General features: G+C 40.8%; 1 protein-coding gene across 3 annotated transcripts; it reads left to right on the top strand.

Annotated features, from left to right (window-relative positions):
• KANK1 (KN motif and ankyrin repeat domains 1) lies at positions 1-27,936 on the top strand. Of its 3 annotated transcripts, XM_065406295.1 has the most exons (12): positions 7-2,635; positions 4,973-4,987; positions 7,643-7,695; positions 11,005-11,137; positions 12,076-12,184; positions 14,043-14,270; positions 16,938-17,025; positions 19,319-19,538; positions 22,520-22,662; positions 23,152-23,352; positions 26,848-26,946; positions 27,874-27,936. In XM_065406295.1, exons 1-12 carry the CDS (start codon positions 430-432, stop codon positions 27,934-27,936), a joined length of 3,558 nt encoding a protein of 1,185 aa, XP_065262367.1. In that variant the 5' UTR covers positions 7-429. The 3 variants fall into 3 exon arrangements, with proteins under 3 accessions (XP_065262364.1, XP_065262365.1, XP_065262367.1); XM_065406292.1 differs by lacking the exons at positions 4,973-4,987; positions 7,643-7,695 and adding an exon at positions 5,349-5,366 and having other exon boundaries at positions 1-2,647; positions 10,919-11,137; XM_065406293.1 differs by lacking the exons at positions 4,973-4,987; positions 7,643-7,695 and having other exon boundaries at positions 1-2,647; positions 10,919-11,137.

The raw sequence follows: 27,936 nt of genomic DNA, 5'->3' as shown, positions 1-27,936 counted from the left end.
AAAGAGGAAGGTGTTCTGAGTGGAGAAGATGACAAAGAACAGAAAGATCCCTATTTTGTGGAAACTCCTTACGGCTACCAGTTAGACTTGGATTTTCTCAAGTATGTGGATGATATACAAAAGGGAAACACGATTAAGAAATTAAATATCCAGAAGAAGAGGAAACTAGTACCAACTTTTACAGGTACCAAGAACTCCAGTGGCCAATACAGTGGGTGGACCTCAACAGAGTCTCTCTCTTCATCAAACAGTGATGAGAATAAGCAGTCCTCCTTTGCAGCAAGAAATCAAGTAGCATCGTCTGTCACTGCAAGGCCATCAGTTTCCTTTGAAGCCTCTCCTACCTTCTTAACCATTCCTGAGAGCAGACAACTTCCCCCTCCTTCACCACAGCTTCCTAGGCACAATCTTCATGTAACAAAAACTCTCATGGAAACCCGGAGAAGACTGGAACAGGAGAAGGTTATAATGCAGGTGACTCCAGGGGATGTCCGCAGGCCCAGGCTTTCCAGCTTTGGAGGCTTGGGCTCAGCAAGCTCCCTTCCTTCCTTTGTAGGATCTAGTGGACACAATCAGATGTCTCAACAGCTTCAAAATGGGTACCAGGGTAATGGAGACTATAATGTCTATCTTGCTTCCTCTTTGGGCAGCTCCATCCGTCATAGCCCATTGAGTTCAGGAATATCAACCCCTGTGACCAATGTGAGCCCAGTGCATCTGCAGCATATCAGGGAACAAATGGCAGTTGCCCTCAAACGCCTCAAGGAGCTTGAGGAACAAGTCAAAACTATTCCTGTGCTCCAGGTCAAGATTTCAGTATTACAGGAAGAGAAAAGACAGATGATGGCGGAACTCAAAAGCCAAAGAATACCCAATCAAAATGACACTTATGGCTTCAGAAAGCGATCTTATAGTGCGGGAAACGCAGAGCAATGGGGACATCTGTCTCAGGTCAGAAGAGGAGGTGAATTATATATAGACTGTGAGGAAGAAGTGGAGCAGAACTCTCAGAGGACAGAGGAGTTTAGGCAATTGACTTTTGAAATGCAAGCATTAGAGAGAAAAATCCAGGACAGCAACTATGAAATCCCATCTAATCTTCGGACAAACAGAGAAAATATAACAAAAGAAAGCAAGTCGGTTGCTGTGGGTGCTGATGAAAATATGAATGATGTGGTTATCTATAACAGGTCTTCCCGGCCATGCATGGAGGTAGCTGTGGGAACAGAGACAGAAACTAGAGATTCTGGGGTTGGGGTGACAGAGGTGATGCTTGGCATCACCACAGAAGCTGAAAAAGAAATAGAGCTTCAGCAACAGACCATTGAAGCCCTAAAGGGGAAGATCTACAGACTTGAGGTTCAATTAAAAGAAACTACTCATGATAGGGAAATGACCAAATTAAAACAAGAGCTGCAGGCAGCTGGATCTAGGAAAAAAGTGGATAAAGCATTGATGGCTCAACCTCTGGTTTTCAGCAGAATGGTGGAAGCTGTAGTACAAACAAGAGACCAAATGGTAGGAGATCATGTGGATGTTGCTGACTCCTGTGTGGGGAACCATCTACAAATGAGAGATATTGGAATCTCCTGCAGGCCTAATTTGCAGAGTACAGCTGTGGGTCCAGAACTGCTAATGAATCGGTGGCTTGTGAAGGAGAGAGCAGACATGCGTGACCAATGCACGGGGAGATCTACTGAGATGTGCGACAAGAATGTGGGCACAGAAATGAGTGTTTGTGAAACTGGCATCAACACTGAAGAGTCTGTGGATAATTTGAGTCTCTGCAAGACAGAAGCGGAAATCAAGGAAGTACGGTCGATAGGTTGTGGAGATTGTTCAGTGAATGTGACTGTTTGTCCACCAAAGGAGTGTGTGTCCCGCAGCACAAACACAGAGGTTGTTTGCAAAGTAGAATCTGCAGTTATGGCAGTGCCTCAGACAGCTACCCAGCAAACCAGTACAGTATTGGCAATGGTGAACCAGTTCACCAATACAGAAACCGCTTCTCTGATGGATTCCAGCACAAACACCATTTTGAACACTTACGATAAACAGACTAACACTGTGAATGTCGAGATGCGGACTGTAGCAGTGGGAGATGGTCGGGTAAAGGACATAAACACATCTGCCAAAACTCGTTCTGTTGGAGTGGGAACCTTGCTTTCTAGTGACTCTAGCTTTGACAAGCCATCTGTGATAAAGACCAAGGATTGTGGAGTAGGGCAGATAAACATTCATGAGAACTATCTTGTTGGTCTTAAAATGAGAAATATTGCGTGTGGTCCACCGCCATTGTCTATTGTGTCAGCCAGTACCAGAAGCATTGGTGTTGGGGATGAGCCTGTGTATGAACCTGTGAGCATTTTAGTGGAAAGTCCTCTCCCTCCACCTGAAATGAGGACTGGCTTGGATCACTACATTGAGCAAGTACAGAAGCTGCTGCAGGAACAACAGATGCTGCTAGCTGAAAACTACAGTGAACTGGCAGAAGCGTTCGGAGAACCACACTCGCAAATTGGGTCTCTTAATTCTCAGCTCATAAACACCCTTTCGTCCATCAACTCTGTCATGAAATATGCAAGCACTGAGGAGCTGCGGAACTTAGACGTCCAGAAACAATGTATGGACAGAAGTGCTACCCCAGGTATGTTGAGTGTGTGTGCATTCCTGTCACTCTCAGAAGGTGGGGAAGAATAGTGCTGAGCTTGGTAGAAATGCTTATATATAATATATATATATATATATAAAAACATCCGGTGATTGGGTGATGTGACAGAATTTAACCTGGGATATTTTATGATTTAAGATTATTCAGATTGACATTGTTTTTGCTCCCCTGTCCCTTCTTAATGGCAGAGTGCAGCTTTTTAAAACTATGGCAAGGCATGTTTGACTTTCCCATAAGTCACATTCATCTTTTGTAAGTTGAATATTCTAGCTGATGATGAGGCATCTTCAGCCTCTTTCTCAAAGGTTGGTGGCTTTGCGTTCACATTCTTCATTTATCTTCTCGTCTCCCAATTAGACCACTGTTAGGTACTGTTCCCCCCTCTGTTAGCATTGATTACCAATGGGCCACTAAGGAATGTTTAGTAACAAGAACATCTATGTTTCAGTAAGCGCTTGTAATAGTCTCCAGTTACAGCAGCACATTTGCAAGGTATAAGTAATATTGACTACTTGGGTTTTAGTGGTGCTCGGGAGAGGCTTAAATATTTCTTTTTCTTGGTGTCCTGTTTTATTTTAGAATCTGCGTAATTAACTTTGGGGATGTTTTTTATGCTTTTGTACCTCTGCTGACAACTTTAAAGTATACTGTCAGCTACAAAAACCTAACTAGATATTTTTCTAACAGCGTATGTCTGTGAACTCCACCTGTGTACTAGTGAATTCATAATTGTTGGCTTCTTAGAGATTGTTATGAGATCACCAACCAACAATAACTTCTGCACAATGCACTCTTCCCACAGTGAAATAGTAAGACTACTAGAAAGATAGGAAAGTTGTTCAAATATACTTGAATATCTGTATCATAGATGCTGAATAGGAAAAATCTCTATAATAAAAAGTCTATTTAATAGTGATTATCTAGCACACTGCTAAATGAAGCTTTTACAATTTATTTACTATCTTAAATAAATTTCTTCTTGTAGTTTTGTAAAGACAGCTGAGTAAATCTAATATTTTGCCTCTTATGCATTGATTGGACCCATCTATTAAAATTTTTAATTTACTACAGTACAGCAGTAGGCAACATTTACGTTGGGATAAAGAAAATATTTTATTAAAGTGAATGTTTAAAATGAAATATACATGAGTTAAGAGGCAAGGTACTGTACATCCTATATCCTGTCTATATCCATACAACATAATATTTTATTTACACTATTATCTTTCTAGTGTACACATTATACATATGACTTCATAAAGGTAATGGTACTATAATAAGAATATCCAACAGGCATTAAAATGGCACTTAAAAATGTCAACCAGAATTTTAACAAACTGTTAATCTGCCACTCTATCCCTCACTTTTAATATATGATGTCAGACATTTAGTCTGAAGAACCTAGAAACTATCTAGGCACAGGTGGAGTGGTGGATCATCTTCTAATAAAGGCATTTTTACTAGGCTTTATATTTCACATTCTTGCCAAAAATATTTAGGAAAAATTTTGTTTGAGCTTATAATGCTATTATCTTTAGCACTGAGAGCATAGAATAAAGTCTTTATTAATGTGATCAATCACATTCCTGGTCAGAATTACATGCTACATATTTGCACAGGTTTTGAGCTATGAATTTGTCTCTGATCATTTTAACTTTTGTGTAATTAGGTTAGGAGGTCGTCATCAACTTTAAATCTAGTTTGTTAACTTTAAAAAATTGCTTCTGTTGTAAATGATTCTTCCTGACAAAAATCTGTGTATAAATTGTATACAGTATCTGAACTTGCTGAGCAGTACTGTCTATTAGAGTGAATTTGGTAAATCCCTCAGTTCCCCCACTTCACCATGACACATGATGTTCCGGGCAATGAATTTACTCAGAGTTCAGCTCCCATGGTAACGAGCACATTTATAAATATCTAATCTGGGTGGATTCCCATTTTCCAAGAAAATACAGGTTCAGTTTAGCTACAGTAAAGCTTCAACCTAACCGGTCAATTCTCCTAAGCCAGAGAAAAGAGAGCTTTGGAATGACCTTTTCTGCCATGCACAGCATCAAATGATACTTTGATTTGACATTCAGCAGCAACATTAATAGTGACTTTAACCTGGCTTCACCTATTTTTTAATGAAGAAAATCTTTCTTATATAAGCTGATCAGCTGCTTATTTTATGTTCCAGCATCTTCACTTCAAGTGACCTGCATTTTCTTCTAGTTTTTATGTACCAGTCTCATTAACTGGTCTGATCATGGAAAGTAGCCTCTTAAAATAGAGGGACCAGAGTTAAAACAAAATTAGAAATAGGAGATCATTGTCTAAACTTGAGCCAAATTCAACCCTGTAAAAGGATGCGTCTCCCCTTGTATCTGCTTGTGCTTGGGCTACATTTGGCCTAGTATGCTAACAATATAAATCCATCATGCTTGGCTGTTTGGTTTGACTCAGACTCTTATCTGGAAGTGGGTAATGGTTTAAAAGTGTTTTTTTTTTAATAAAACAACAATCAGTCTTGTGAAGCTAAACTGTATGTCCAGTGTATTCATGAGGTAATAAAGAAAGTATGAAAGTTCCTCCAATGCTCTGGCATGAGTGATACAATGAATAACCTCTTAAAGTGCAGGTTTACTCTGAAAAGGGACTAGAGTTACTAGTGCTTATTCTTATTGCCTTCCAGAGTCAGCATTGCTGAGAGGTGAGTTCCTCCTTGGGCATCAACAACAGACTTGTTCATCAAGTTCCAATCAGCTACACCTGTGCAAATTCATTATCAGCTGTGGTGTGTCATTAAAGGCATAATTTGATCTCTAGAACCTGTATTATTGGTCATGATGTGCAAGATGGAAAGTATCCAGCTTGACTCTCAGATCCCAGGTTGAGTTTTAAGGGATGGTAGTTTGGAGGGGAGGCATAAAGTAAACTCGGAACATTTGCCATGTAACTCACTGCCAGCCAGTAAATACAGAACCCAACATACTAACTGTAGAGTCTCACTTTTCAAAGCAAACTTGCACAAGAATACCAATGGCTTTCCCTTTCCAGTTTTGTCAGCTAAACAAGTCTGTGTCACAAGCGAGTTCCCATTTGATTAAATTGGAAACTCCAGAAAAAGGACCCACACCTGTGACCTGTGAGCACTTTCTAGACAACAGCATTGTCATAAATCATTATAATGTATTCTTCTAAGAAACTGGCTGACCTATTTAGTGTTGGCATTAGAGCTGCAGTAGTTTCATGACCCATACAGTAGTTAGGTTTTTTTAAACAAATTTTCTATCCGTTGAAGTTTTTAAACAAGAATGCCTTCTGTTCTGAAGTCTGGCTTTCTTCTAAGGTGCTGTTTGGTAGGTTCTCTGTTTGGTAGGTCATCTTCATCTTTAACTTATGTCATAGTTGAAACTTGATCAGAACTTGTTGCCCATCTTAATTTGAGCCCTGCAAAATTAATAAACATAGAAAGGATGAACCAGGAATGAACAATGGTGTCCCTTTTTAAATAAAGTAACCACTTTAATATGGATACCTTTCTGACAGAAGAACAGTTCTGATTGTGCCTTAAAATATTGTTCTTCAAGTTTTTTCTCAATGTGAGCTTAGATATATTTTATGATTAAACATCTCTTTAGCACAGCATTTTATTTACCCTAGTAAATATTAGTAAAATATTTTCAATGTCATTAAGTGTTCTAATATGAAGCGTAGAACAAATGGATAATGGATTAAAAAGTACATTGATAAAGTAAAAAGTCGAATATCTTCCTAAGGAGACTTTGGACCACATCCTGCAAAATGTTGAGCGCACTCAGATTCTAGTGAGCTCAGTGAGAGTTGTATCTGTGTTTGTATGTTACAGAGCATGTCTCTAGTACATAAGGGAAATATTTCCTTCACCTATGTCTAATTCATACGACACTCAAGGAAACCCATGTACTCTGTTTTTAATGTTAATACTTCACAGTGTGAAACAGTGTTCAAATAGATACTTTTGCTCAGATAGTGTGATGATGAGGGCCATAAAGCATCTGCATAGATAGGTTAAAAAACAAAATCCACCTTGCAGTCAATGAGTAGACCAATTAGCTTGTCCTTTTGTAGACGGAATTCCACAAAACTCCAGAAAAAACTTGTTTCTAATCAGTTATGCTGGTTTAATTCCATTGACTTCATTGAAGCTACTCCTGATTTACAGAAGTGGTGTGAGAGCAGAATCAGGCCTAATAGTCTTGGTCAGTGTGACTTAACTATTCTGAAACCCGTACTTGCAACAGACTAGAAGTGAGATTTTCAAAAACTCCCAAATTCCATTAAATATCAATGGGACTTGTTCTGCTAAATCATTTAGGCACTTATGAAAATCCCACCCTAGATTCCAAAGTTGATTTAAAAATTCCTGGATTGTGAGTGGCGGCCGTTTGATGTGATTAACTAGCAATATCAACCCTTTGGAACCTCATGTTGAATGTGACATCAGTGCCACAATAATAAACAAACAAAAATATCAATATACCAAACACATTTGAATGTCAGTGGCTGATAAAAATCACACACTTAACATCCATTTTTATTTGTTGTCCCCTCGACAGTATAATGCAAGTCACTATGAGGTGATCCCAACACCGATGCAGCAAGTGACAGATTACTGGTGCAATACAGCATGTTTTAACCCCTCTGCTTCCTTGAATAACTTAAGATAAAACAATCAATGGCAAGAATGGGGTTGCTGCTGCACTGAGCCACGGAAGAGCAAAAAAATTAAAACTTAAATTTGTCTCAGACAGTAGCTTTTCTAACACCGCTTCTACTTGGCATAGGCCTGTCAACTTGCCTGCATTTCCTGGGTGACTGCTGAACATTTATTTTCACCTGCTCACTCTCAAATGCTTTCATATTCCTCCTTTTAAAGTGCTGGAGGATTCTTCTAGCACACATGAAGCTACCCATGCCCCAGATAACATCTTGACCAAGGGGCAGTATTTCTCACCTGTGAGGAATGCGGGGGAAGCCTTTTGGGTTTCGTTGTATCAGTGGTGGTTTTGTTTTGTTTGTGGGGTGGGGAGGAGAGAAATTCTGGAAGTGGAGGCAAAGATCAATACTTTCTTCCCCTTTCTTCCTCCTTCCTGTTCCTGCTGCTCCATCCCCACCCCTACCCACACAGCACTCCGTTCCAGGGCAGGGGAAGGGGCAAGCCAAAAGGCTGTGGACCTGGCTCCATAGTCTCCTTGAAGCAGATCTTCCCAGCCTCTGGAGTTGAGCACTGTGTGGGGGAGGAGTAGCCAGGCCACCCACACCCAGCTTCCGGCCATCTCAAACCAGGACCAGCAACTTCCTGCAACAGCCCCATCAGCCATTTTGAATCCCACACATAGTGGGACCAAAATCCTACATATTTTCTTCCTGTGACATGGATCCCAAATCCTGCTGCAGCATCTGAGTTCAGTATGGGATTGTGGGCCAAGGTTCCTCTCCTGCTCCATGACAAACTCCCCTATTTGGCCTGGCCTGGCCCTGCTGGTCAGCACGGCATGCAGCAGAGTAGGAATACTACACTGAAATGAAGTGCTACAGCACATCCAGATGAAACTGTTCAAAACTACCCATCTCTCATGGTCCCTCCAGTAGCCCCTGTCCATCAGTGCAGTGAGGAGAGAGACGGGGTTGGGAGAAGAGAGGACCAGAAGAAGGAGAAATGGGGGCTGTATGCTATATATCTCACACATTCTTTCTGAAAAGCTGACAGTCTTTGATCCAGTGTGTGCTGAGATTATATGTTGTAACCCACCCTGCCGCGCACACACTTCTCTGACTTTCTATTAAGCTCATAAACCACTCACTTCACAAACCACTTACTAACCACTCATGTGGTGCATTATCAGTTCATGGAGCACCTGCCCAAATAAAAAGTGTTCCTAAAACAACCTCTTCAGGAATTAACGCAAACACCTGAGTCATTTAAAATCCTATTTGTTACACATGCACTGGAACTTTCACTACTCCAAAGGGGTGTGGAGGGGTTTGTGGAGGCGTGATTGTTTTTTCAGCCAAGGGGTTGGATAAAGTTTGTGTTAGTTTTGAGGGAAGGGGAGTTTGGTAGCAAAACAATTGGGTGTTTTTAAGCAATAACGACCTTTCTGCTGGCCACTTCTAAGGTCATCAGGACCAGACGATGAGAAGTGATGTTAACCCAGCCAGTCACTGAACACCAGGAAATGCCCTGTGTTACGTTAATTGTTGAGGTCATACAGTGAAAATTTGGGATACGAAAGGACTTTATGCAGAAGGTTTGATTTTGTTTGTAAGGATGACCATTTCAGTTGGTGTGTGCAGAACATTTCTGGAGGGTTCATTCCCTGCACCTGGGGCCATCAGATTGTTTGAATCCTCTCCCAGCATTTCATTCAGCTTGTATTGCTATTTCAGCCAGACTGGCACCTTGCATGTGCATGGTTATTATTCATTGGTATTAATGTGGGCTTGAAAAATCCACTCACCCAGACTTAGTAGGAAGCTACCCAGAGGAGTACCATTAACTTTTGCAGAATATAAGCCTTTATTGAAAATAAAATATAACTTTCTAGTCCTTATGGTAGCAAAGCATTCTTCCAAGTATGAGCTATGTATAAACTGGAGCTATGCCATATTCTTTAATCTGCAGATATTTCCATGACTCAAAAATGGGGGCTGATTGAGAGGTTAGAGTAGCAGAGACTTCAGAGCAGCTAGGAGACTCTGAGGTAGGACAGTGAGCAGAAAACAAGAGAAGAAACGGCCACGAAGTGATATTTCACCATTATTATTATTATTACTATCATGCTGCCTAGGAGCCCATTACGCTAGGGGCTGTACAAACATCATATGCTATTATAGGAAAAGGAAAAAGTGGAGTGAAGCCAAGGAGGAAAGACAACACAAGGAAGAAAGATGTAGTCAGGTATATTTTAAAAGCTGACTAATAGAAGGTCGATTGACACTATGCAACAGTTAAATGTAGTATCATAAACAGTACAGCTCTCTCATATAAATACAGGCTTCATGACTTTGTGGGGAAATGAACTTTGGGTGTATGGAAGGACAGGTATTTGTCACTCTGACTGGTACACTTTAGTCCTTGGACTAGTGCATTTCAGATACATTTTTGAAACCCTGTTTAATTACTGAAGGCAAAAATTCTTTATAATGGGGAAGGAATTGATCCACTGCTTTCCTGGTGAAGAGATGGCAGTGTTAGAATAGATAAAAACACATCCTCTCCTTTGCATTGCTGAACAGTTTACTTAAGTGGAGATGTATGGAAAAAAACAGCACCACTGCAAACGGAGCATGTTTTGGTGGTGCAGCCTTTCCAGCCCCATCACACTAGGGTGGATTCCATGTTTAGACTGTAGTGCGGTACATGAGAGGTTCCAGATTGTAAAAGAGAAAAATAACATCGGGACTACCCTGTTAACCTGAGAGGAGAAATAGAGTCATGCCAGATACACTTTTCTCTAGGCCAGTTAAACTTCTGGACATTTGTGGTAATTTGACTTGAACCAGCTCACCAGAGCCTAAAGGGGTGGTTATAATTGCACTGTCCAGAAAATGCTGCAAATGAATTTGGCAGGTGGAAAAAGGCTGTAGTACCTAGATAACTAGACAAGGTACAGAACTATCAGGATTACTGGAAGCCTGAGAAATATGGAAATTTAACTTCTGAATTGCTTTCATGGACAAGGTCATTCCCTGTAAAAATTACTTTCAGATATGACCCTAATCACGTAGGAGCAGACTTCAGAGCAGGTAGGAAAGTGCGCATGATGCTGAGAGCCCTGGCAAAGGAGCAGCCGTGGTAGTTATTGCCACAGATCTGGGGGACAGGGATTACAACCTGACAGAAGCTCAGCCTGAGAGAGAAATCCTGGAATTAAGGAATAGAATCCAGGAATGGAGTAAATCCAGGGTTTATGGAAGGAAAAAGGGGCACGAGCATGCATACCCCCAGAAACGCTTGCCTGGATGATGGCCCTTTACTGCCTGGATCTCAGTAGTCGTCTTTTTATTGTGTACTTTGAAAGAGGAAAAAAATCCATAGAACTGATTAATTTTTAAACTTGTGAAAATCACCATACTCTTTTTTAATGGATTTTTATAACTGAGCAATATAGTGTACAATGTATTCAGTAGTGCAGCATGATACTTTCCTACTGGTACTAAGCAGTAATTTTGGTTTGACTTCTCAGTACTAATAATGTCCACCCTCTTTGCTGACAGATGCTAACCTGGAGTACATCCCACATGGTCAGCTTGCTAGTGCATGCTTGACTTCTAGCTCCCGGACACTGAAATTTGAACAGGAGGCTGGAACCATCCAAGAGGAGAAGATGATTGCCACAGTAGAAAGAGGATGGGGAAAGAAATCCTTGTCTTCTCAAGACAATGCAATACCTCCGATTAATCTAACAGATGACCAGCTTGCCTCTGGCCTCTATGGTAACTATCTGCAGAGACATAGCTCTGTTAATGCTGATTGTCTTTAATATTCAAACACAGTTGGAGTAAATCACATGACTCCTCATGTATAATTATAGAGGTAGGAGGAATACTTCCAGAAGAAACAGAAGTGAAGGGGAGGGACATTGTGAGTGCTATCATGTCCCGTCAATATTTAATTTTTAAATGGTAGGTTACAGTGTAATGTAAAATGGTTGAGTACAGTTTGTTAATGATTTATCAGACAAAATCTAATAAGAGATAAATGTGGCTTAACATTTGCTACCCTTTAATGCCTGGTACATAGATATTTTGTAATTGTAGTGTGTTTAAATTTAAACTAATAAGTTGACTTACTTCAATGAATATTTAAAGTTAAATTCACCAATCTAAATAAACCTTGCCCTCTCCCCAGTTAAATGAGTATTTGTCAAACATATTTCCTGTGCATATATATCTAGCCTTCTGTTCCAACATATTGGCAACTTCAGTGTTGGCACTCAAGTACTTGTCATTTGACACCAAGAATTAGGATTTTCTTGACAGACTAAATGAACCAGTTTCAATGGTCAGAAAATTGACACCAGCAACAAAACAGTAAAAATGTATCTGTCTCCAGGTTGTCATCAAGCAAACTAAAACACCCCCTTAGATAACCTTATCTCTCAGTTTTCTGCTTCTGGACCTGATTTTCTGGGTAACTTTTTGTGTTGTTATTTCCTGCACACAAACAACAATAGTTTGTTTGTAACTTTAATGTACCAGTGACTCTGTATATAGAAGGAATAAGACAAATCCACCTTAAATCTACAGTTTAAATAAAGAGGATTTTATTTAAACTGTAACTGTTTGTTTTAAGAGGATCTAAAACAAGCAGTTTCACCCAAAGGTGGTGCAAAACTTGTACTGATGCATGCATTTGGCACTCTCTCCAACAGTATGTGCAAATAATGAAAGTACACTGAAGTCCATCATGAAGAAAAGGGATGGGGAAAAGGATTTGAACGGTGCAAAGAAGAATCTGCAATTTGTCGGTATAAATGGAGGGTAAGAGGAATCCTGTCTTTAAAAATATCTGACTATTCAATTCATCAAAACACTTTTCTTCCTTTTCCCAGGACAAAACAAGGGAAGTGTACATAGTGGTGCAGGAATTCTCTCAGAATTTTGAGAGAGCAATCTTGAAGGGCATGAATTAGAGGGGGAGAGAAATGAAATTTTTGCCTGGGATGATTTTACTGAGACCTTTCATTGCTGTGCCTTGTTTTGTTTTTGTTTTTATGGAAGCTACCATGTCACACGTGGTCCCAAAGCTAAGTTTTTGTATATATAAGCTTTTACAAAACTTACTACCAATCAAACAAACAAAGACCCATGGGAACACTTCTAATTTCACTGGAATTGTTTTTCAACACATACAGTTTTAATAAAGAGTGGACAATCAAGATATTGCAATATTGTGCTATCTGTATGAGATCAAGAAGTGAAATTGACTAAAGTAAACATAAGTAGTGCAAAACAAATTTTAGTTTAAAAATCTTTCAGTTTTAAAATGTTATCAATTTCAGAATGTTACATCAAATTATCAGTTAAAGAAGGAACTTTCAAATAGCCACATCATTGTCTTTTTGAAATGCTTTTTTGTTAAAGAAAAAAACAAAGACTTTAAAAGGTAATTGAAAAGTAAAGCCTGAACATCTTACCTACACATTAAACAATTACTTACTATTGTATATATTGGGCAAAATCCTGACCCCGTTGTAGTTAGAGTTTTGTCATTGACTGTAGTGGGGCTGAGACTTCACCTATTTCTGCAGATGTGAGGATGTATGTGTAAACAATCACTGAGCATCACATGTGTTCTTTAAAAACTCAGTAAAAATCAGGTAATTCATTAGAATCAGTTTCAAAATGGTCTAACTCCCCCATTATTTTTAATCTAAAAAGACAAAAGTTTTCCCATCATCATAGTACACACAAAAAAGGTGGTGGTGCGGGGGGAGATTGCTTCTGATCTTAGATAACATTAGCTTGGCAGGGAAAAGGATGGAAGTCCAAGGCAACAAATTCCCCTCTAAGCAGGAGTTTGTCTTTCCCTTGAGCGCCTCAGGTAATATTTGGGGTTGTAAGAAGGTTTCTACAGTTAAAAGGGATGTTTCTCTCTTTTTTTCCCCTACCAGTTGCATTGCACAGTCTCAGTCATGGGACAATGTGAATGTAATGGTCAAAGTGTCAGAGAGAGAATATGGTTTAGCAGAGATTTATTTAGGCATTAACTCTTAAATAAGTATTCTGAAAATCTTTGATAGTCAAAAATGAGGATAAAAGTCTCCCAAAGAATTTAATGATCAAATCTAATCAGCTGCCTCATTCTCTTGAGATAATGAAGAATTACCCAATAATCTAATATTGGATGTCTTACTAACATTTTTCTATTATTTCAATTTTTCTGTGTATGATTAGAATTATCTTCAGAAATTGTCTCACTGGCTGGTGTCATATTGAATTGCTATTTCAGGTCCGAAGCTAAGGCCCCAGTGCAGGAGAGCATATCTTTTCAACAAAACACTAAGAATGTGTCATGGGACATAAGCACATAATTAAAATTAAGCATGTGCTTAATTGCTTTCCTGAATTGGGGGCTTACTGTGCAACCTTTTGTCAAGCCTCTTAATTTCTTTGCATCTGCATTCCCCCATCTGTGTAAAATGGGGATGATCTCTGCCTCAGAAAGTTGTCTTGATGTTTGATTAATACTTGTAAAAGGCTTTGAAGTTCTTTGGATAGCAATGGATAGTAATATACATGTGCAAAGTATTAGTTTAATCTGGCATTGATCAAATATCGAATGTCACTGAATGAAATCTTTCATGGAATATTTCTACAACTCCCAATTGCCATCTAGGTATGAAACCACATCAAGTGACGAGTCTAGTTCAGAAGAGAGTTCTTCCTCAGAGTCGGATGATGAGTGTGAAGGCAATGAGTATTCCCACCAGGAGCAGAGGCGCAGCCTGCATAAGATGGAAGGAGGACATCATGAGCTTAATGCTGAAGATGTTGGGTGTGTTGGGGTGGATGAAGAGGTGCAGGCTCAAGAGAGTGAGCCTGAGAAGGTTGAAATCAGAGAAAGGTGTGGTATATTTCCCTGTTTAATATATAATATGGCGCTACAGCTGCATAGAGCAGGCCTTTTTATTTTCAGTAGTATATCCTCATCATTGCTAATTACTGTGTTCTGGAAAGCACAAAACTAGACTCTTACTGGCATGCTACCCACTTCCTGTGTCACTTGGTCAATGGAGACTATCATTTAAAAACTATAATTTTAGGCTTGTTTTGAGTACGCCTCTTCCTGATAGTGTATTCTTCTCTGTTCTCCATTCAACTCTTTGAATACTATACTCAGCGGGATCCCAATATGTAAATACTAAACTTCTCCCAAATTTATCTGCATATGCTTGTTAAAAATGTAGCCAGGGATGGTAATCCCAGAAGAGAGGGATTGTTACAGTAAAAGGATTCTCTCTGAATAGTAAGAACATATCAGAGGACAATAGTTTCTTACCACTTTTATTGTTTTTAATTGACTGTGTTCTTGTAATATACATGCTTGCCCCATGTCCAATTTAAAATAGTCCATTTATAACTAGGTCCAGGTTATTTATAGCCAGTACAGACCGTCCCCTGATATCCTTTTTTGTTTTTAAAAATGAGTGCCATTGGTTAACACTTTCCTAACCACCTCATCAGAAAAAAGCCAGAGCAAACAGATGAATCTTGCACCAGGCGCTGCAGGTCAACAAACTGAACACTTACCACTCATCCATACTAGTCTTGAACTTGGGCCTGTCATCAGAAATGCCTCAGCTGATTTCAGCTGCCAGGATGATGCATTGGCGGGGTGTGATGTGTCAGGTGGATCAAGTCCCAGACCATGTAAATTAAAGTTTCCATCATGCATTATACAGCATACAACTACCAAGCTTCTTTTTAATAAGGTTGCCTGGTGATGAGCTAGGTAAGATAGAATTGGACAGGCAATACTTACCCTTTCCATAGGTGGCAGACAGTACTGTGTTGTGGGTTGCTGCCTGCTACATAACAAGTACTGTAAGAATAGAGAGAGGGGTCTTAAATCTGAACCAAGATAAAATACCAATTTAACACATAAGGTTTGCTAAAATGTAAAATGCTAAAAGTGCACTTACTTGTAAAAATAAATAAGTGGCGTCATAATGGCCACTGTGCTGCTCCGTGTAGACAAGCCCTATGTGTCCTATGGGGCTGTGATTCCTAAAGCATTCTAGTGTGTTGTGCATTAATTGGTCTGTACAGACTCTGCTGGTGTGCACTAAAAGTACCCTAGTGCACTGTAATATAGTGCTGTTTCAAACAGCACTACATAGAAGCACAGTAGAGAACTTTTATTGCTCACCAGCAGAGTCTACGTGGACCCATTAGTAAGTAACACATTTGCACGCTTCAGAAATCACATAATCCCATAGGCTGCGTTGCTGTTCCATGTAGACAAGCCCTTTAGATAATAGTTATTCAGCTGTGGAATTTCAATGGGGATAAAACTTAATAGCAAAACATGTGTATATTTATCTACTGCTAAATAACAAGTATGCACCACTACTAAATAATTAAGGGTTATTAATATACATGTGTTTAGGCGGTGACTTTTAAAGTCTTCTCTATTTTATTTATACAGTGCCATAGGTGGGTCTGACATTTTAGAGACAAAATAAAAATGACAGGTCTATTCTGCAAGGAACTTGCATTTGAATTTCGATTTAATACATAGCAAGGGATGATAAAAGGTGAATGGAGAGGGAAGAAGGTTACAGTGGTGAAGTGTATGAGATAAGCCTTTTATTTTTAACCAGATTGGACTGTCTAGATCAGATTCCCAAGTGCTATCCTACAAGCACGGGTGCAGTAGGTGTGCAGGGGCATAACCAAAATGTGATTTTTAACATCTGATTTCACGTGAAGTATCAAAGCTAGGAAAAACTGCTTTATATCACTGGAAAGCTAAAACCTCCAACTTTCCCGTAGATGTGTCTTCTATCCCTAGTGCTTCATAAAAGACTATTGCTTGAAATTGTCGCTGGTCTCTCAGACCATGCAAAAATACAGGACATTTCCCACAGACCAGCATGTGATCAGCAACCTGGGCAATTCAACCCCAGTTGCTACATTCATATCTTTTAGTTCTTCTTCTGATTTTAAAATAAATATATTGCAGTTTGGGAACCATGTCAATAATGAGGGATGGGGAGGAGGTCAGTGACGGAAAAGTAATAGGGATTCGAAGGAGTAGAGTGAAATCACATGTTGAACAGGGATTAGCAAGGGTGCTCCTGGTATATGGGGTGTAATGAGAAAAGGCAAGGAGCCAGAGCTTACATTGCTTCTCACCCATTAGTTTGATTTCCTTTTAATGCTGGTAACAGTTACCTCTGAGAGTACAGAATGTAATTGGCATTTCATGTAAAGGGTAAGTGCATCTAAAACTCAGGAGTTAAATATTGCTCAACTTTATTAGTACTAATTATCCTGCTGGGGGCATCTGGGAAACCTACTTTTTGTTCTGTGGTTGAAGTGCAATGGTGTAGCCTGTTCTTCTTTTCGCACTGAAAACTGCTGCCAGGATGGATTCCACAGTTCAGCACTTGTGGCAGGGCTAGAACCATTTGCTCCTTTGTAACTTTTTGAAAAGTTACACGGTAAAACATTTAAATCAAGAGGACCTAATTTACAAATGCCTTTTTATTTTGGTTTTGCTCCACAGGTATGAATTAAGTGAAAAGATGTTGTCTGCATGTAATCTACTTAAAAGCAACCTAGATGATCCCAAGGCCTTAGCCAGCAAAGATATGGTAAGCCCAGTCCAGTGTAAAGTCACTACTCTGAATGTTTCTCACTTATTCAGTCTCTTTTAGCACAAGTCAGGGTAACTTCCTGTTTTCAGGACTGTAAATTAAATAGTTGGGCAGAATAAAGACTGTCTTTAGACAGTCTCAGAATGTCATTTCTGGTTCTACATCAGAAGACTTTTGTCAACCAACCCATCCATACTACTTCATGCCAGGAATGTATTCATCCGAAAGACAAGCACATAAAAATAGTATTACTTATTAAAGGGTAGTTTCATTGCATCAGTCCATTCCACTTATATTTTAGAAAGTGTTGTGCTAATGTGGCTGGCAAGGTTGGATATGGATTTGGTAACCACATTCCTGTGGGAAAATATACAGCATCGGGAGTTAGCATTCCTTTTGATTACAAAAGTACAAAGTCTGTTCTGATGTGGAATGTGCTCTGCCTCTTTCCAAACATAGACGTACATACTGTTTCTTTCTCACTTGTGAAAATATTCTTAATATAGTGCAAACAAGCAGAATGAGGTTGCTGTGCTAATATTATCTTAAAGAAATAATGTCACTTGTTAAATATGGAAATTACCTCCATCAGCTTTGTGCATTTTGTGAGGGTTTTCTGAAGATGAATGAATGTAGATTGCTATAAATATAATGTGAAATTGTGTTCTGTACTTACAACTACAGCTTTATAATTGGAGGAGGTGTGAGATACAATAATCAAGTGATGGGAAGCACTGCAGCTCCTGATTTCCAGGTGCTCAGCACCTCTGATAATCAGGCCAAAGGTCTCTAACCTAATGTCTTTCTAATTCTGATTTGGGCCTGACTTTGTTGGTTAATGTATGGGTGACATATAGTTTTAATCCCTGTATTAGTCCTGCCTGCTCTGGTAGTTTTTCATTAAAAGAACAAACTTTCAAGCCTAGTGGGTGTTGAAAGTGTCCATAATGGGATAATCAGGCGATTATTTTTGCCCAGCAAGGGTAATCTGAACTTGTGCATTATGTTTCATGTTCAAACTGTTTGCAAGCACAAGTGGTTCTCTGTAGTTAAGAACTCCAGTCTAATCCACTCTAGTTCCCTTTATCTGTAAGTTGGAAATGAACCTTGTGCAAAATGTTCAAATTTGGGCATCCAAAATTAGTCACCTAAATAAGTGGTCTGATCTTTTATCAAGGTATTGAGCATTCTCAGCTCCCAGTTACATTAGTGGGAGCTGCAGGACACTTTTATTTAGATGCCTAAATATGATGTGCCTGAATGTAGGCATCCACATGTAGAAAGCATGGTCCTTCTTCACAGTTTGATATTTGCTATTTACAAAACAGCATAAGAAATGTAAGAAAATATTTCTGTTTGTAACACTAAAGGGCATTCTGTATTAATAATTATTGTTTGATTGTTTCTCTTTGGTAGTGCCCACAATATGCTAGGTGTTATATAAACAAAAGGGACTATACTAACAGTTTACACCCTAAAAGTTGGATGTTTTCAAACATAATGCCATGGCTTAGGTAATAAAACAAGACATAAAGGAAGACACTATCCTTCCTTTGAGAAGCTTACAATCTCTGGCCCTGATTCTGTCTCAAGATCTGCTAACTCAAGTGCCAGGGGCAGCACCAGCAAATACTGATGCAGCATAAGGGCCTAAAGAAACACATTGAGTGACTACACCATTGATTGCCCCTGGATTTCTTGATGAGACTAAGTTTCCCTGCCTGTGAGGCTTTGTATTGAAGGGAGCAGTGCTGGGGAGAGACCAGAACTAGAGAATGGAGAGGGAGGGAAGGGAGAAATATCTGAGTCCTTCCAGGTTAGGATGAAGACACCTTGGTGAGGCAATATAGGGAAGCTTGCACTGTAGCCGTGCACTTGAAAAACTTCAGTTTCCATTGCTGTTAGTCTGGGACATTTCCCTAAAACAAGACTAATAGATACACTTAGTTAACTATGTAAGGAGAGAGTTACCATCCCAAGCCGTGCTCCTATCAGTCAACATTTGATACCTGTGAATTCTGGTGCCAGACATTTGTCGAACTTAGTACCACCAGAGAGACAGGCAAGCTTCCTGGAAAGTAGGTGAAACGGGTAGAAATTAATAACCTGAGTTTCACATGGAGATTTGTGGGAGGAGAAGATTCAATTTTTATTTCTTGGGTTTGAGTTGAATACTTCCTGCCCACATCTGACTAAAGAAGTCTTGGTTTCCTGAACTGCCAGCTCATGGGCCAGAAAACACTATAAATAGTACATCCATCTGAAAATCTTTTTGTCTTGTTTTTGGCAGAGATTTTGTTTAAATACCATCCAGCATGAGTGGTTTCGTGTATCAAGTCAAAAGTCAGCTGTTCCTGCAATGGTTGGAGACTACATAGCTGCTTTTGAAGAGCTTTCTCCCCCTGTCCTCAGACACATAATCAACATGGCAGATGGGAATGGCAACACAGCTCTCCATTACAGTGTGTCACACTCTAACTTTGAGATTGTAAAGCTGCTTTTGGATGCAAGTAGGTTGGCTGTTTTTGAGGGGATTTTGGGATGGTGGGTGGGTTGTTGTTGTTGTTTTTTTGTGATCCTCACAGGTAACATCCCACCGGTCAGCTCCAGAATTCTGGGTTTGGGCTTCCTCCAGCAGAATTCCTCCAGAATTTTAATTCTAGAACAGTCCACAGCAACTTCACAGTAAAACAGCACTAGGAAGTAAGGATTCCAGACTTGCTTTGGAGGTGATGGTTTTTGTTTAACTTGCAGAAGAGAAGGCAGCGTTGTCTAGTTGTTAGACTAGGCAACTGGCATCTAGATTCCTAGGTTAGATTCCAGACTTTGCCAGTGACTTGCTGAATGGCTAATCTATCCACTGATTTAAGGGTTGAGCCTGGCCACCACCTCAGCACCTATTCACTGCCCTGATGGCAAATGGGGACTGTAAAGGTGCGGCAGCAGCCAGGGGGGAGTTTCCCTAGCACAGGAGCAGTGTGGGGCTGCCACATGTAGCCCTATGCTGCCCTCTTTGCAGCCCAGTGTAAGGGGGGGAGGGAAGGTAAGTAGTGGTAGGAGGGAGAGTTGCCATAGTGACTGCTTTGGGCTGCAGTTCAGGCAGTGGACAGCCCAGGTAAGGCTGCTGTAAATTAGAGCTGGCCCCTGGCAGAAGGTGGATAGCATAAGGGTAGTCCAGACCCCACCCATGTGAGGTACAGAACAGAATTTGTCCCTGTAAAATAGCTATAATACTTACCTGCTGTACCTCAAAAGGGTGTAGAGAGGCTTGATTAATGCTAGTAAAGTGGTTTGAGGTTCCCAAATGAAAGGTGCTGTGCTAATGATTGTTCATCAACAAAAATAGAAACACCAGCTAGAGAATGAACGGATCTGAATGTACTGTAACAATGCAGCACATCCAGCACCAAAGATTTCCTCGTCCGTCGACAGGAAAATAAGCACTTCAAATGCTGTAGGCTGGCTTGAACGCAGGCCGGGTGGAAGCAATGAGTCACTGCAGGAGAATGTGGGCTATGTCTAGGGCACAGTGAAATGGGACAGGACTGAGTTCTGATGTAAGTGCTAGACTGTGTTGGAAAGAATTTTCTCTCTTACCTCCCTGAATATCTCAAGGTAGCATGAGCACACTGCTGCTGTGTGGGAAGTCATTGTTCCTCAGTCCACAATAGCCGGTGTAGTTGCATTAGTAATTAAATGAAGTGACTGGAATTGGAAATGCCAACTATTATGGGCTAGTGCCGTGTGAAAAGGACTGTTGCGCCAGGCATCCTGTTAAAAGGTTTAAACGTAGTGGAATTCCTTCGTAAGGGTCAGTGTGGACAGCCCTTCCCTTAATTACTGTATGTGAATGGTCACTGGACGCATGAAACAGTGAACTTCCCAAATCAGGTATGTGCATAGGCGCAAAAGCCCCAGCTGGCAAGGATGGAGTGAGTTGTCATAGCGCACAGTGGCTCTCAACCTTTTGCAATCTGTCACCCAATGTTACAATAGAACAAAGGTTCAAGACCCTCCCCGTCCATCTAGCTATAAAGAAAGGGAGGGTAGTTGAGAACTCACTTCCTACGAGGCATTTTAATGCTGAGGCAGATCAATCAAGTAAGAATGGCTTCAGCTGGCACTACCACAAGGTGTAGCATCCATCACCCGCCGCAGAGCAGCACTTAAAAGGGGTCAGATTCTTTTCTGTTCTTTGAAAGCCTTTGATCCTTTCAGCTGAATTCCCCACTGGTAACTGAGGGGCCAGCATGTTGGCACTGGAAAGCAAGCCTGGATCTCTGTAGTTGGTTATAGCCAGGGCCGGCTCCAGGCACCAGCTTGCCAAGCAGGTGCTTGGGGCGGCCACTTTGGAGAGGGGCGGCACGTCCAGCTATTCGGCGGCAATTCGGCGGACGGTCCCTCACTCCAACTTGGAGCGAAGGACCTCCCGCTGAATTGCCACCGCAGATCGCGATCGCGGCTTTTTTTTTTTTTTTTTTTTGCCGCTTGGGGCGGCAAAAACCCTGGAGCCAGCCCTGGTTATAGCTAGCATAATTGACTGCCACTCCTCTGAGAGGTGGATGCATACGTTTCCTCACACCTTCCCAGCCTGCTTTTTCTTCCCTCATCGCTTTTGCAAATGCCATTTTTGTCTGAAAAACAGGGAGAAACATGAAGATGTTGCTGTGAATTTTTTTTCCAGAGGTAAATCTGCAGTGGAGCTGAAACTTCAAGCCTCTTACAGAAATCTTATATAAATCCCCTCTTGCCCTCCAAATGATAATTAAAATATGAACACATTCAAAAGCTACTGGATGGTAAATGAGTACTAGTCCCACTGAACTCAAGAATTTTAGGAATAGAAAACAGACTGGTGTATTAGGTTGGAACAAAAAGAACAGCTCTATTAGTTCCCGACACTTCCTCAGAGGACTTACTGTATTTATTCCCAGATAAGTAGTTGTTAGAGCTTGAAACTTTTTAACTGGAAAGCCTTTTCTAAAGCTCCAAAACAGGTCAGAGTGGCTTGTGCAAATCGTTAAAATGGTTAGCACCAATATAAGTAGCTAAAGGAAAATGTGCTGTGGGGGAAACTTTTGGTCTTGAATTTCATTGGCCAAAATCACCAACTATTTCATTTTTGGAATGAGGATTCCCTAAATGTAATTAAAAGGCTCACCCAGATGGCCTGCCCCAAATTCCAACCCGAGGCTGGTATTGTCTGTAATATTCTTGTAAAATTTCCAATCATTTTTTAAAATTTAACTGTGCCTCAACAGTGACAAATAAATTGCTTTGTGTCCTTTCTGTGGCATGTATGTCATACATGTAATGAAGAAGAATTATTTTCTTTCTTTGGTTCAAGAGCACCCTTTTTTCCTCAGCTTTCCTTTGAATTGCTTTCATTATGTGAGCGACTACTGCAGATTCAATAGGCTGTTCTAATAGCAATTTATTCAGTTCATTAGTACAATTCCTGCTTTCCAAAGAAACTCTCATTCCTCTGCAGATGTTTGTAACGTAAATCATCAGAACAAGGCTGGCTATACCCCCATCATGCTGGCTGCTCTTGCAGCTGTGGAGGCTGAGAAAGACATGCGAATAGTGGAAGAACTCTTCGGCTGTGGGGACGTGAATGCTAAAGCCAGCCAGGTCAGTACTGTCACACTCAGATACCATTCAAAGCTGTTTTGCTTTGTAAATTGAATATAAAGTTGCCTTTATTGCAACTACAGAGCAGATGTGTGACTTTCCATTAGTTCAGAGTTTGCACTGACTGTACACAGCCAGTCACTGCCTCTTGACATCTGTGTGTATGGTTTTGGTTCCTGTTTACAAAATGGAGCCATGGAAAAATATTTGAGCTTTAAATAAGATTTTTCTTTTTCAAGTGCCTCAACTGTCCCTCTTTCAATTTTGGGGGGCACTGTGTGGAAAAACAAAACTGAATTTCGGGAGAAGTTTGTAAACTCTGTAGAACTCTTAGTTCATTATACTTTGTGAGATATTGTTACCCCCAACTTTTGTCCTAAAGCAAATCTTCTCTTGTGATAGTTTTGACTTCTTTCAGCAGTTGCAGATGAGAGTGAGTGTGTGCATGTGCTTGGTTGGTTGTTACTTTAGCTGTGATTTTCCTCGCAGGCCGGCCAAACTGCTCTGATGCTGGCAGTAAGTCATGGACGGATAGACATGGTTAAAGCTCTGCTGGCCTGTGGTGCAGATGTCAATATCCAGGATGATGAGGGCTCCACTGCTCTGATGTGTGCTAGTGAACATGGACATGTAGAGATTGTGAAGCTCTTGCTGGCTCAATCCGGATGTAATGGCACCCTGCAGGACAATGTGAGTTGCCTTTCCAGACACTGCTCTACCTTTCCACGAGATAACTTTTGGAATGTTGATTTATTTTTGACTGAATGGAGAGATTCAAAGATCTACTTACATGAAATTTATGGCTGACAACCTAAAGTAGAAATGCCAGAATCATCTTCTTAGTCATAGTGCATGCTGTGATTATTTTTCTTTTAAATACATGATTTTCTGAGCACTTCCAAAAATCAGGTCACTCTTATTAAGGTGCCTAAACCTAGATGCTTAACTTTATGCATACAAGTTTGAGGGCGGGAATTGGCCTTAGTACTCAAACCTCATTTTTTTACTGAATGATTTAAAGACTTGTGGTGAGAAATCCTTTAAAAAAAAAAAAAAATCCAAAACCTAATTTTCCATATATTACCTTCTTCTATGACTTAATAGTCCTCCTTCAGTGCCTCTATATGATCATGACAAATAATCAAAATACTGACTATTCTTCATAAGTTCTTCTCTTGCCCAAAGCAGTGATGCCGTGAGTTTGTGAGTGTCAGTTTGCCATCTCCAACCATTGAACAACATTGCATATTTGTTCATTGTTGAGGCAATGTGTGTGCTCAACTGAGAATGATATGCTTGTATATTTCTTGGTTAGAAAAGATCACTGCATCCTGTGTGAGTAGATAGAATAGGTGTTCTCAAACTGGGGATCGGGACCCCTCAGGGGGTCATGAGGTTATTACATGTGGGGTCGCGAGCTATCAGCCTCCACCCCCAAACCCTGCTTTGCCTCCAGCATTTAAAATGGTGTTAAATATATCAAAAGGTGTTTGTTTTTAATGTATAAGAGGGATCACACTCTTAGGCTTACTGTGTGAAAGGGGTCACCATTACAAAAGTCTGAGAACCCCTGAGAGAGGATTTGATCAATATATCCTTTAAAACTTGAGAATGTCTTGACTGAGTATTATGGTTGTGTTCTTGGTGACAGTATTGTTCCGGGGTATGTTTGGATTCTAGCTATTACTGTCACCCAATTATTCACTTTCAGTCCTTACACAAAGTCTGGCTTTTTTTTAATTTGGGGGTTTAACTTCCCTGTACAACAGTTATAACACTTTCAGTACATCCACCTTAGTCAGGAAGCTCAGCTGGTTTTACTGCCCTCAAAGTGAGTGGTGTACAACAGCTGGCCTCATAGGGCATGTCTACATTGAGATAAAAAACCCGTGGCTGGCCCGAGTCTGCTCACTCCGGCTCATGGGGGTTGGGCTCTGAAGCTGAAAAATTGCTGTGTAGATGTTCAGGCTCTGGCTGGGAGCCCGAGCTGTGGGACCCTGCGAGGGTGGAGGGTTCCAGAGCTCAGGCTCAAGCCTAAGTCCAAACATCTACACAGCAATTTTTAGCCCCACAGCCTGAGCCCGAGTCAGCTGACCCGGGCCAGCTATAGCCATTCCATAAAGGCTTATATTCCTGTATAGACGTACCCATAGACATCTGAGTGAGGTTACCTTGGTGTAACAGATCCCTTCTTAAAGCAGTCTAGGGCCACCGGAAACAGGTGCTAATTTTGAGCAGCCTGTCAACATTCTGTCACTCACTGTGGTGGTGCCTAAAATCTAGGCGATGCTATGGCACCAGCCCTGACTTCGGTACTATGGTGCTGTCACTTACACAAGCCATTCCGCTGTAGATCTGTTGAGATTAAATTACCTCCAGTTCTTTGATATGGGCAAGTACCTTGCTTGCAATGAAGGGTACTTTGGCGTTTTTAAGGAAGGGTTATATTTCTACTGGTCCCCTTTAATGACCAAGAATTTGGTTTCCAGCTGCCATTATGGAAATGAGCTCTGTGCTATTGATTTGTGCCATCTTGCTAATGATTCAGGAACTTTGCTGAATGCTTCCTGCTTTTCCAGGACAAATCTGTGTACACCACAAATGTACCAGTGTTCCTTGCTCAGCACGAATATCGTAGTGGTTGACCACCCCACCCCCTGCCCATTCAGTAGAATTAAACATGTTAATCACTCATCACCACCTGATAAGGAAGCATTTCACTTAAAGGTGGCTCATGCAGAGATCAAGGCTGCAGCTTCCTTTAGATTGGAAGCTTCCTTTAGATTTGACTGCTCTGATACCAAATGCCCCAGTAATAGTTAACAAGCCTGCTCCTCCCAAACATTTCACTGTGATGCCAGTTGTAACACTGGTGTTGTAGTGGAAACTTGTGTGGACAAGGGGAGAAGAGGCTGGCAGCACACTAGTGAGTTCTGGTGATATAAGGGCTGTTATTGGCAAATCCCCTCATGCCTTGTGAGCTAAAAATCACTGGTCAGCAGGTGCTACGGCTGAGTGATGCCTGCATCCGTCACAGGAGCTCAGCCTCAGGAGGGGAAGCAAACGCTAGCTGCACAGGAGGGAGAGTCAGGGCAGGGAGAGCCTCTCTCTTGACTAACTTGTGTGCTGTGCAGGAGGGGGTCAGAGATAAGTCACGCTGACCCAACTGTCACACTGTCTGGAATGGCTCACGACTATGGATGCCACCCTCAGGGCAGACTGTCAAGAACCAGGGCACAACCCTCAAACGGGTTGTGAGTTCTATCCTTAGATTTCACCAACCAAGTAACAAGTGTGAACACCTCCAGCACTATAACAACCTTAATAGGCAGCCTTGGGGATGCCAATCTATCTTGCCACCCAGGCAAGCCTGCCTCTGTGATAGCTGGTCCCTTACACCAAAAATCACAACAATATTCAGGTTAGTGCCAGTCCCAAAGGACCAACCATTTACCCAGGTCAAGTGCACCCTACATCTCTCACTAAAGACAACACTTGTATCCAATCCTATTATAAACTAATTAACAGTTTATTAACTAGGAAAAAGAAATGAGAGATTTATTTACAAGGTTAAAGCAGGTAAACACACACATACACATAAATGAGGTACAATCTTAAGTTCCCCTATGATTCTGAAATAAATAAAATATCTTCTGACACAAGAAAATAATATCTGTAAAGGACAATATTCGTGGGTAGACTCTCAGCCAGGTGCACTTGGAAATGCAGCTGCTCTTACTCTTAATGGGAGTTATAACACAGCTAATTCTCATTGTATCTGATTAACTTTTATCCCTCCCTTCACTTTTCTTCCCCTCCCCACCAACAATGCAATTTCTCTCAAGCAAATTCAGACCAATCTCCTGAAATCACTGGTCTTACACAGAATTACTTGTAACATTATTGTGATAATGGCACACTCATTCTTTCTCAGCTATAATCCAGTCCCCTTGTTGAGAGAAATTATGAGGCCTCTGGTACTTGGATTGCCTCATAAAACAGAAGCACAAGGCTTGTTGTCACTTAATTATAATAAAGGAAATTAAACAGGACCCTAAATTAGGCTGGCTGTTTGAGCAATAGGGCCTCATTTCAGTAACTTCTACTCTCTGTAGACTGAAGGAGCTTTTAAGGGGCTTGATAATGCACCCGAGTATACATTTTTTTTCTTTTTTATTCTTTAAGGATGGCAGCACAGCACTTTCGATAGCCCTGGAAGCTGGACACAAGGACATAGCAGTTCTTCTTTATGCTCATGTAAACTTTTCCAAACCCCAGTCACCGGTTAGTATGTTAAATGTTCCTGGTCACTGAACACTGAATTTACGTGGTATCTCTCTGTTCTTGAGACTAAATATTGAAAAAAATCATGTGGTTAGTGTCTGGAGAGGCCACACTTTAACCAAAGAACTTTTTAGAGAGACGAGGTTGGTGAGATAATATCTTTTAGGAGACCAACTTATATTACCTCACCCACCTTTTCTCTCTAATATCCTGGGACCAACATGGCTGTAATAACACTGCATACAAAGAACTTCAACAGTGCTATGTAGGTAATCTGTCTGTGAATATGCTACCTATCACTGCATGCACAAATGCATATAGCTTGTGGGTATCTCTTGTTTGGTAAATACTTAGCTTCTGAAAGGTATTGGGTGGGCAGCACAGGATAGGACAATCTGTGTTTATCCACAAAACAACCTTTAAGCGAATAGTGCAATACAGACCAGGACAGCCTGGACCCTGGCAAGAGGATACTTCCTCCCCTTTCTCTCTGGGTGAGGACAATTCATCGTCTGTGTTAAATCAGACATCCACGTAGACTGGCCAATGTACAAAGTTTCTTTTGCATAATTGCGATGCCTATTACAGAGCAAGTCATCAAAGCAAGGTCAGCTCTAGTTTTGTTGCAACCCTATGCAAACTGGCAAATATCCACCAACTCTCACAGTCTGCACTTGTCTTCATGATAAACAGTTCCTAAATGTTTTACTACCGATAATACCGTGCTGCTTCAGACACTAGGCTATATGTAGCCAGCACAGCAGCTCCTGGACTGAAACAAAACACATTACCTGTTCTATATAGGTTGAATTTTAATTGCTGCCTTCATAAACTGAAGGGACAGTGGTTCATGTGCAATCTGTTTAATCTCTTTATTTAATTAGCTGAATTCAGTTAACTAACTGTTCTTTCCTTTCCCCTTTCTAGAGTACACCTAGGCTCAGCAGAAAGACATCTCCTGGTCCTACCCGCAGAGCCACGTTTGATTAG

This window comes from Emys orbicularis, chromosome 6 (assembly GCF_028017835.1).
Source record: "Emys orbicularis isolate rEmyOrb1 chromosome 6, rEmyOrb1.hap1, whole genome shotgun sequence".
NCBI lineage: Eukaryota > Metazoa > Chordata > Testudines > Emydidae > Emys > Emys orbicularis.
The sequence above is the reverse complement of the archived record's forward strand: the minus strand, read 5'-3'. Positions and strand labels throughout refer to the sequence as shown.

What these genes read in the sequence shown, in the direction of transcription:
- KANK1 (XM_065406292.1), top strand. Translation starts at nt 430, where the DNA reads ATGGAAACCCGGAGAAGACTGGAACAGGAGAAGGTTATAATGCAGGTG. An exon ending in AAGGTTGAAATCAGAGAAAG is followed by an intron (nt 14,271 to 16,937) that starts GTGTGGTATATT and finishes TTTGCTCCACAG; the next exon opens with GTATGAATTAAGTGAAAAGA. An exon ending in ATGGCACCCTGCAGGACAAT is followed by an intron (nt 23,353 to 26,847) that starts GTGAGTTGCCTT and finishes TTATTCTTTAAG; the next exon opens with GATGGCAGCACAGCACTTTC.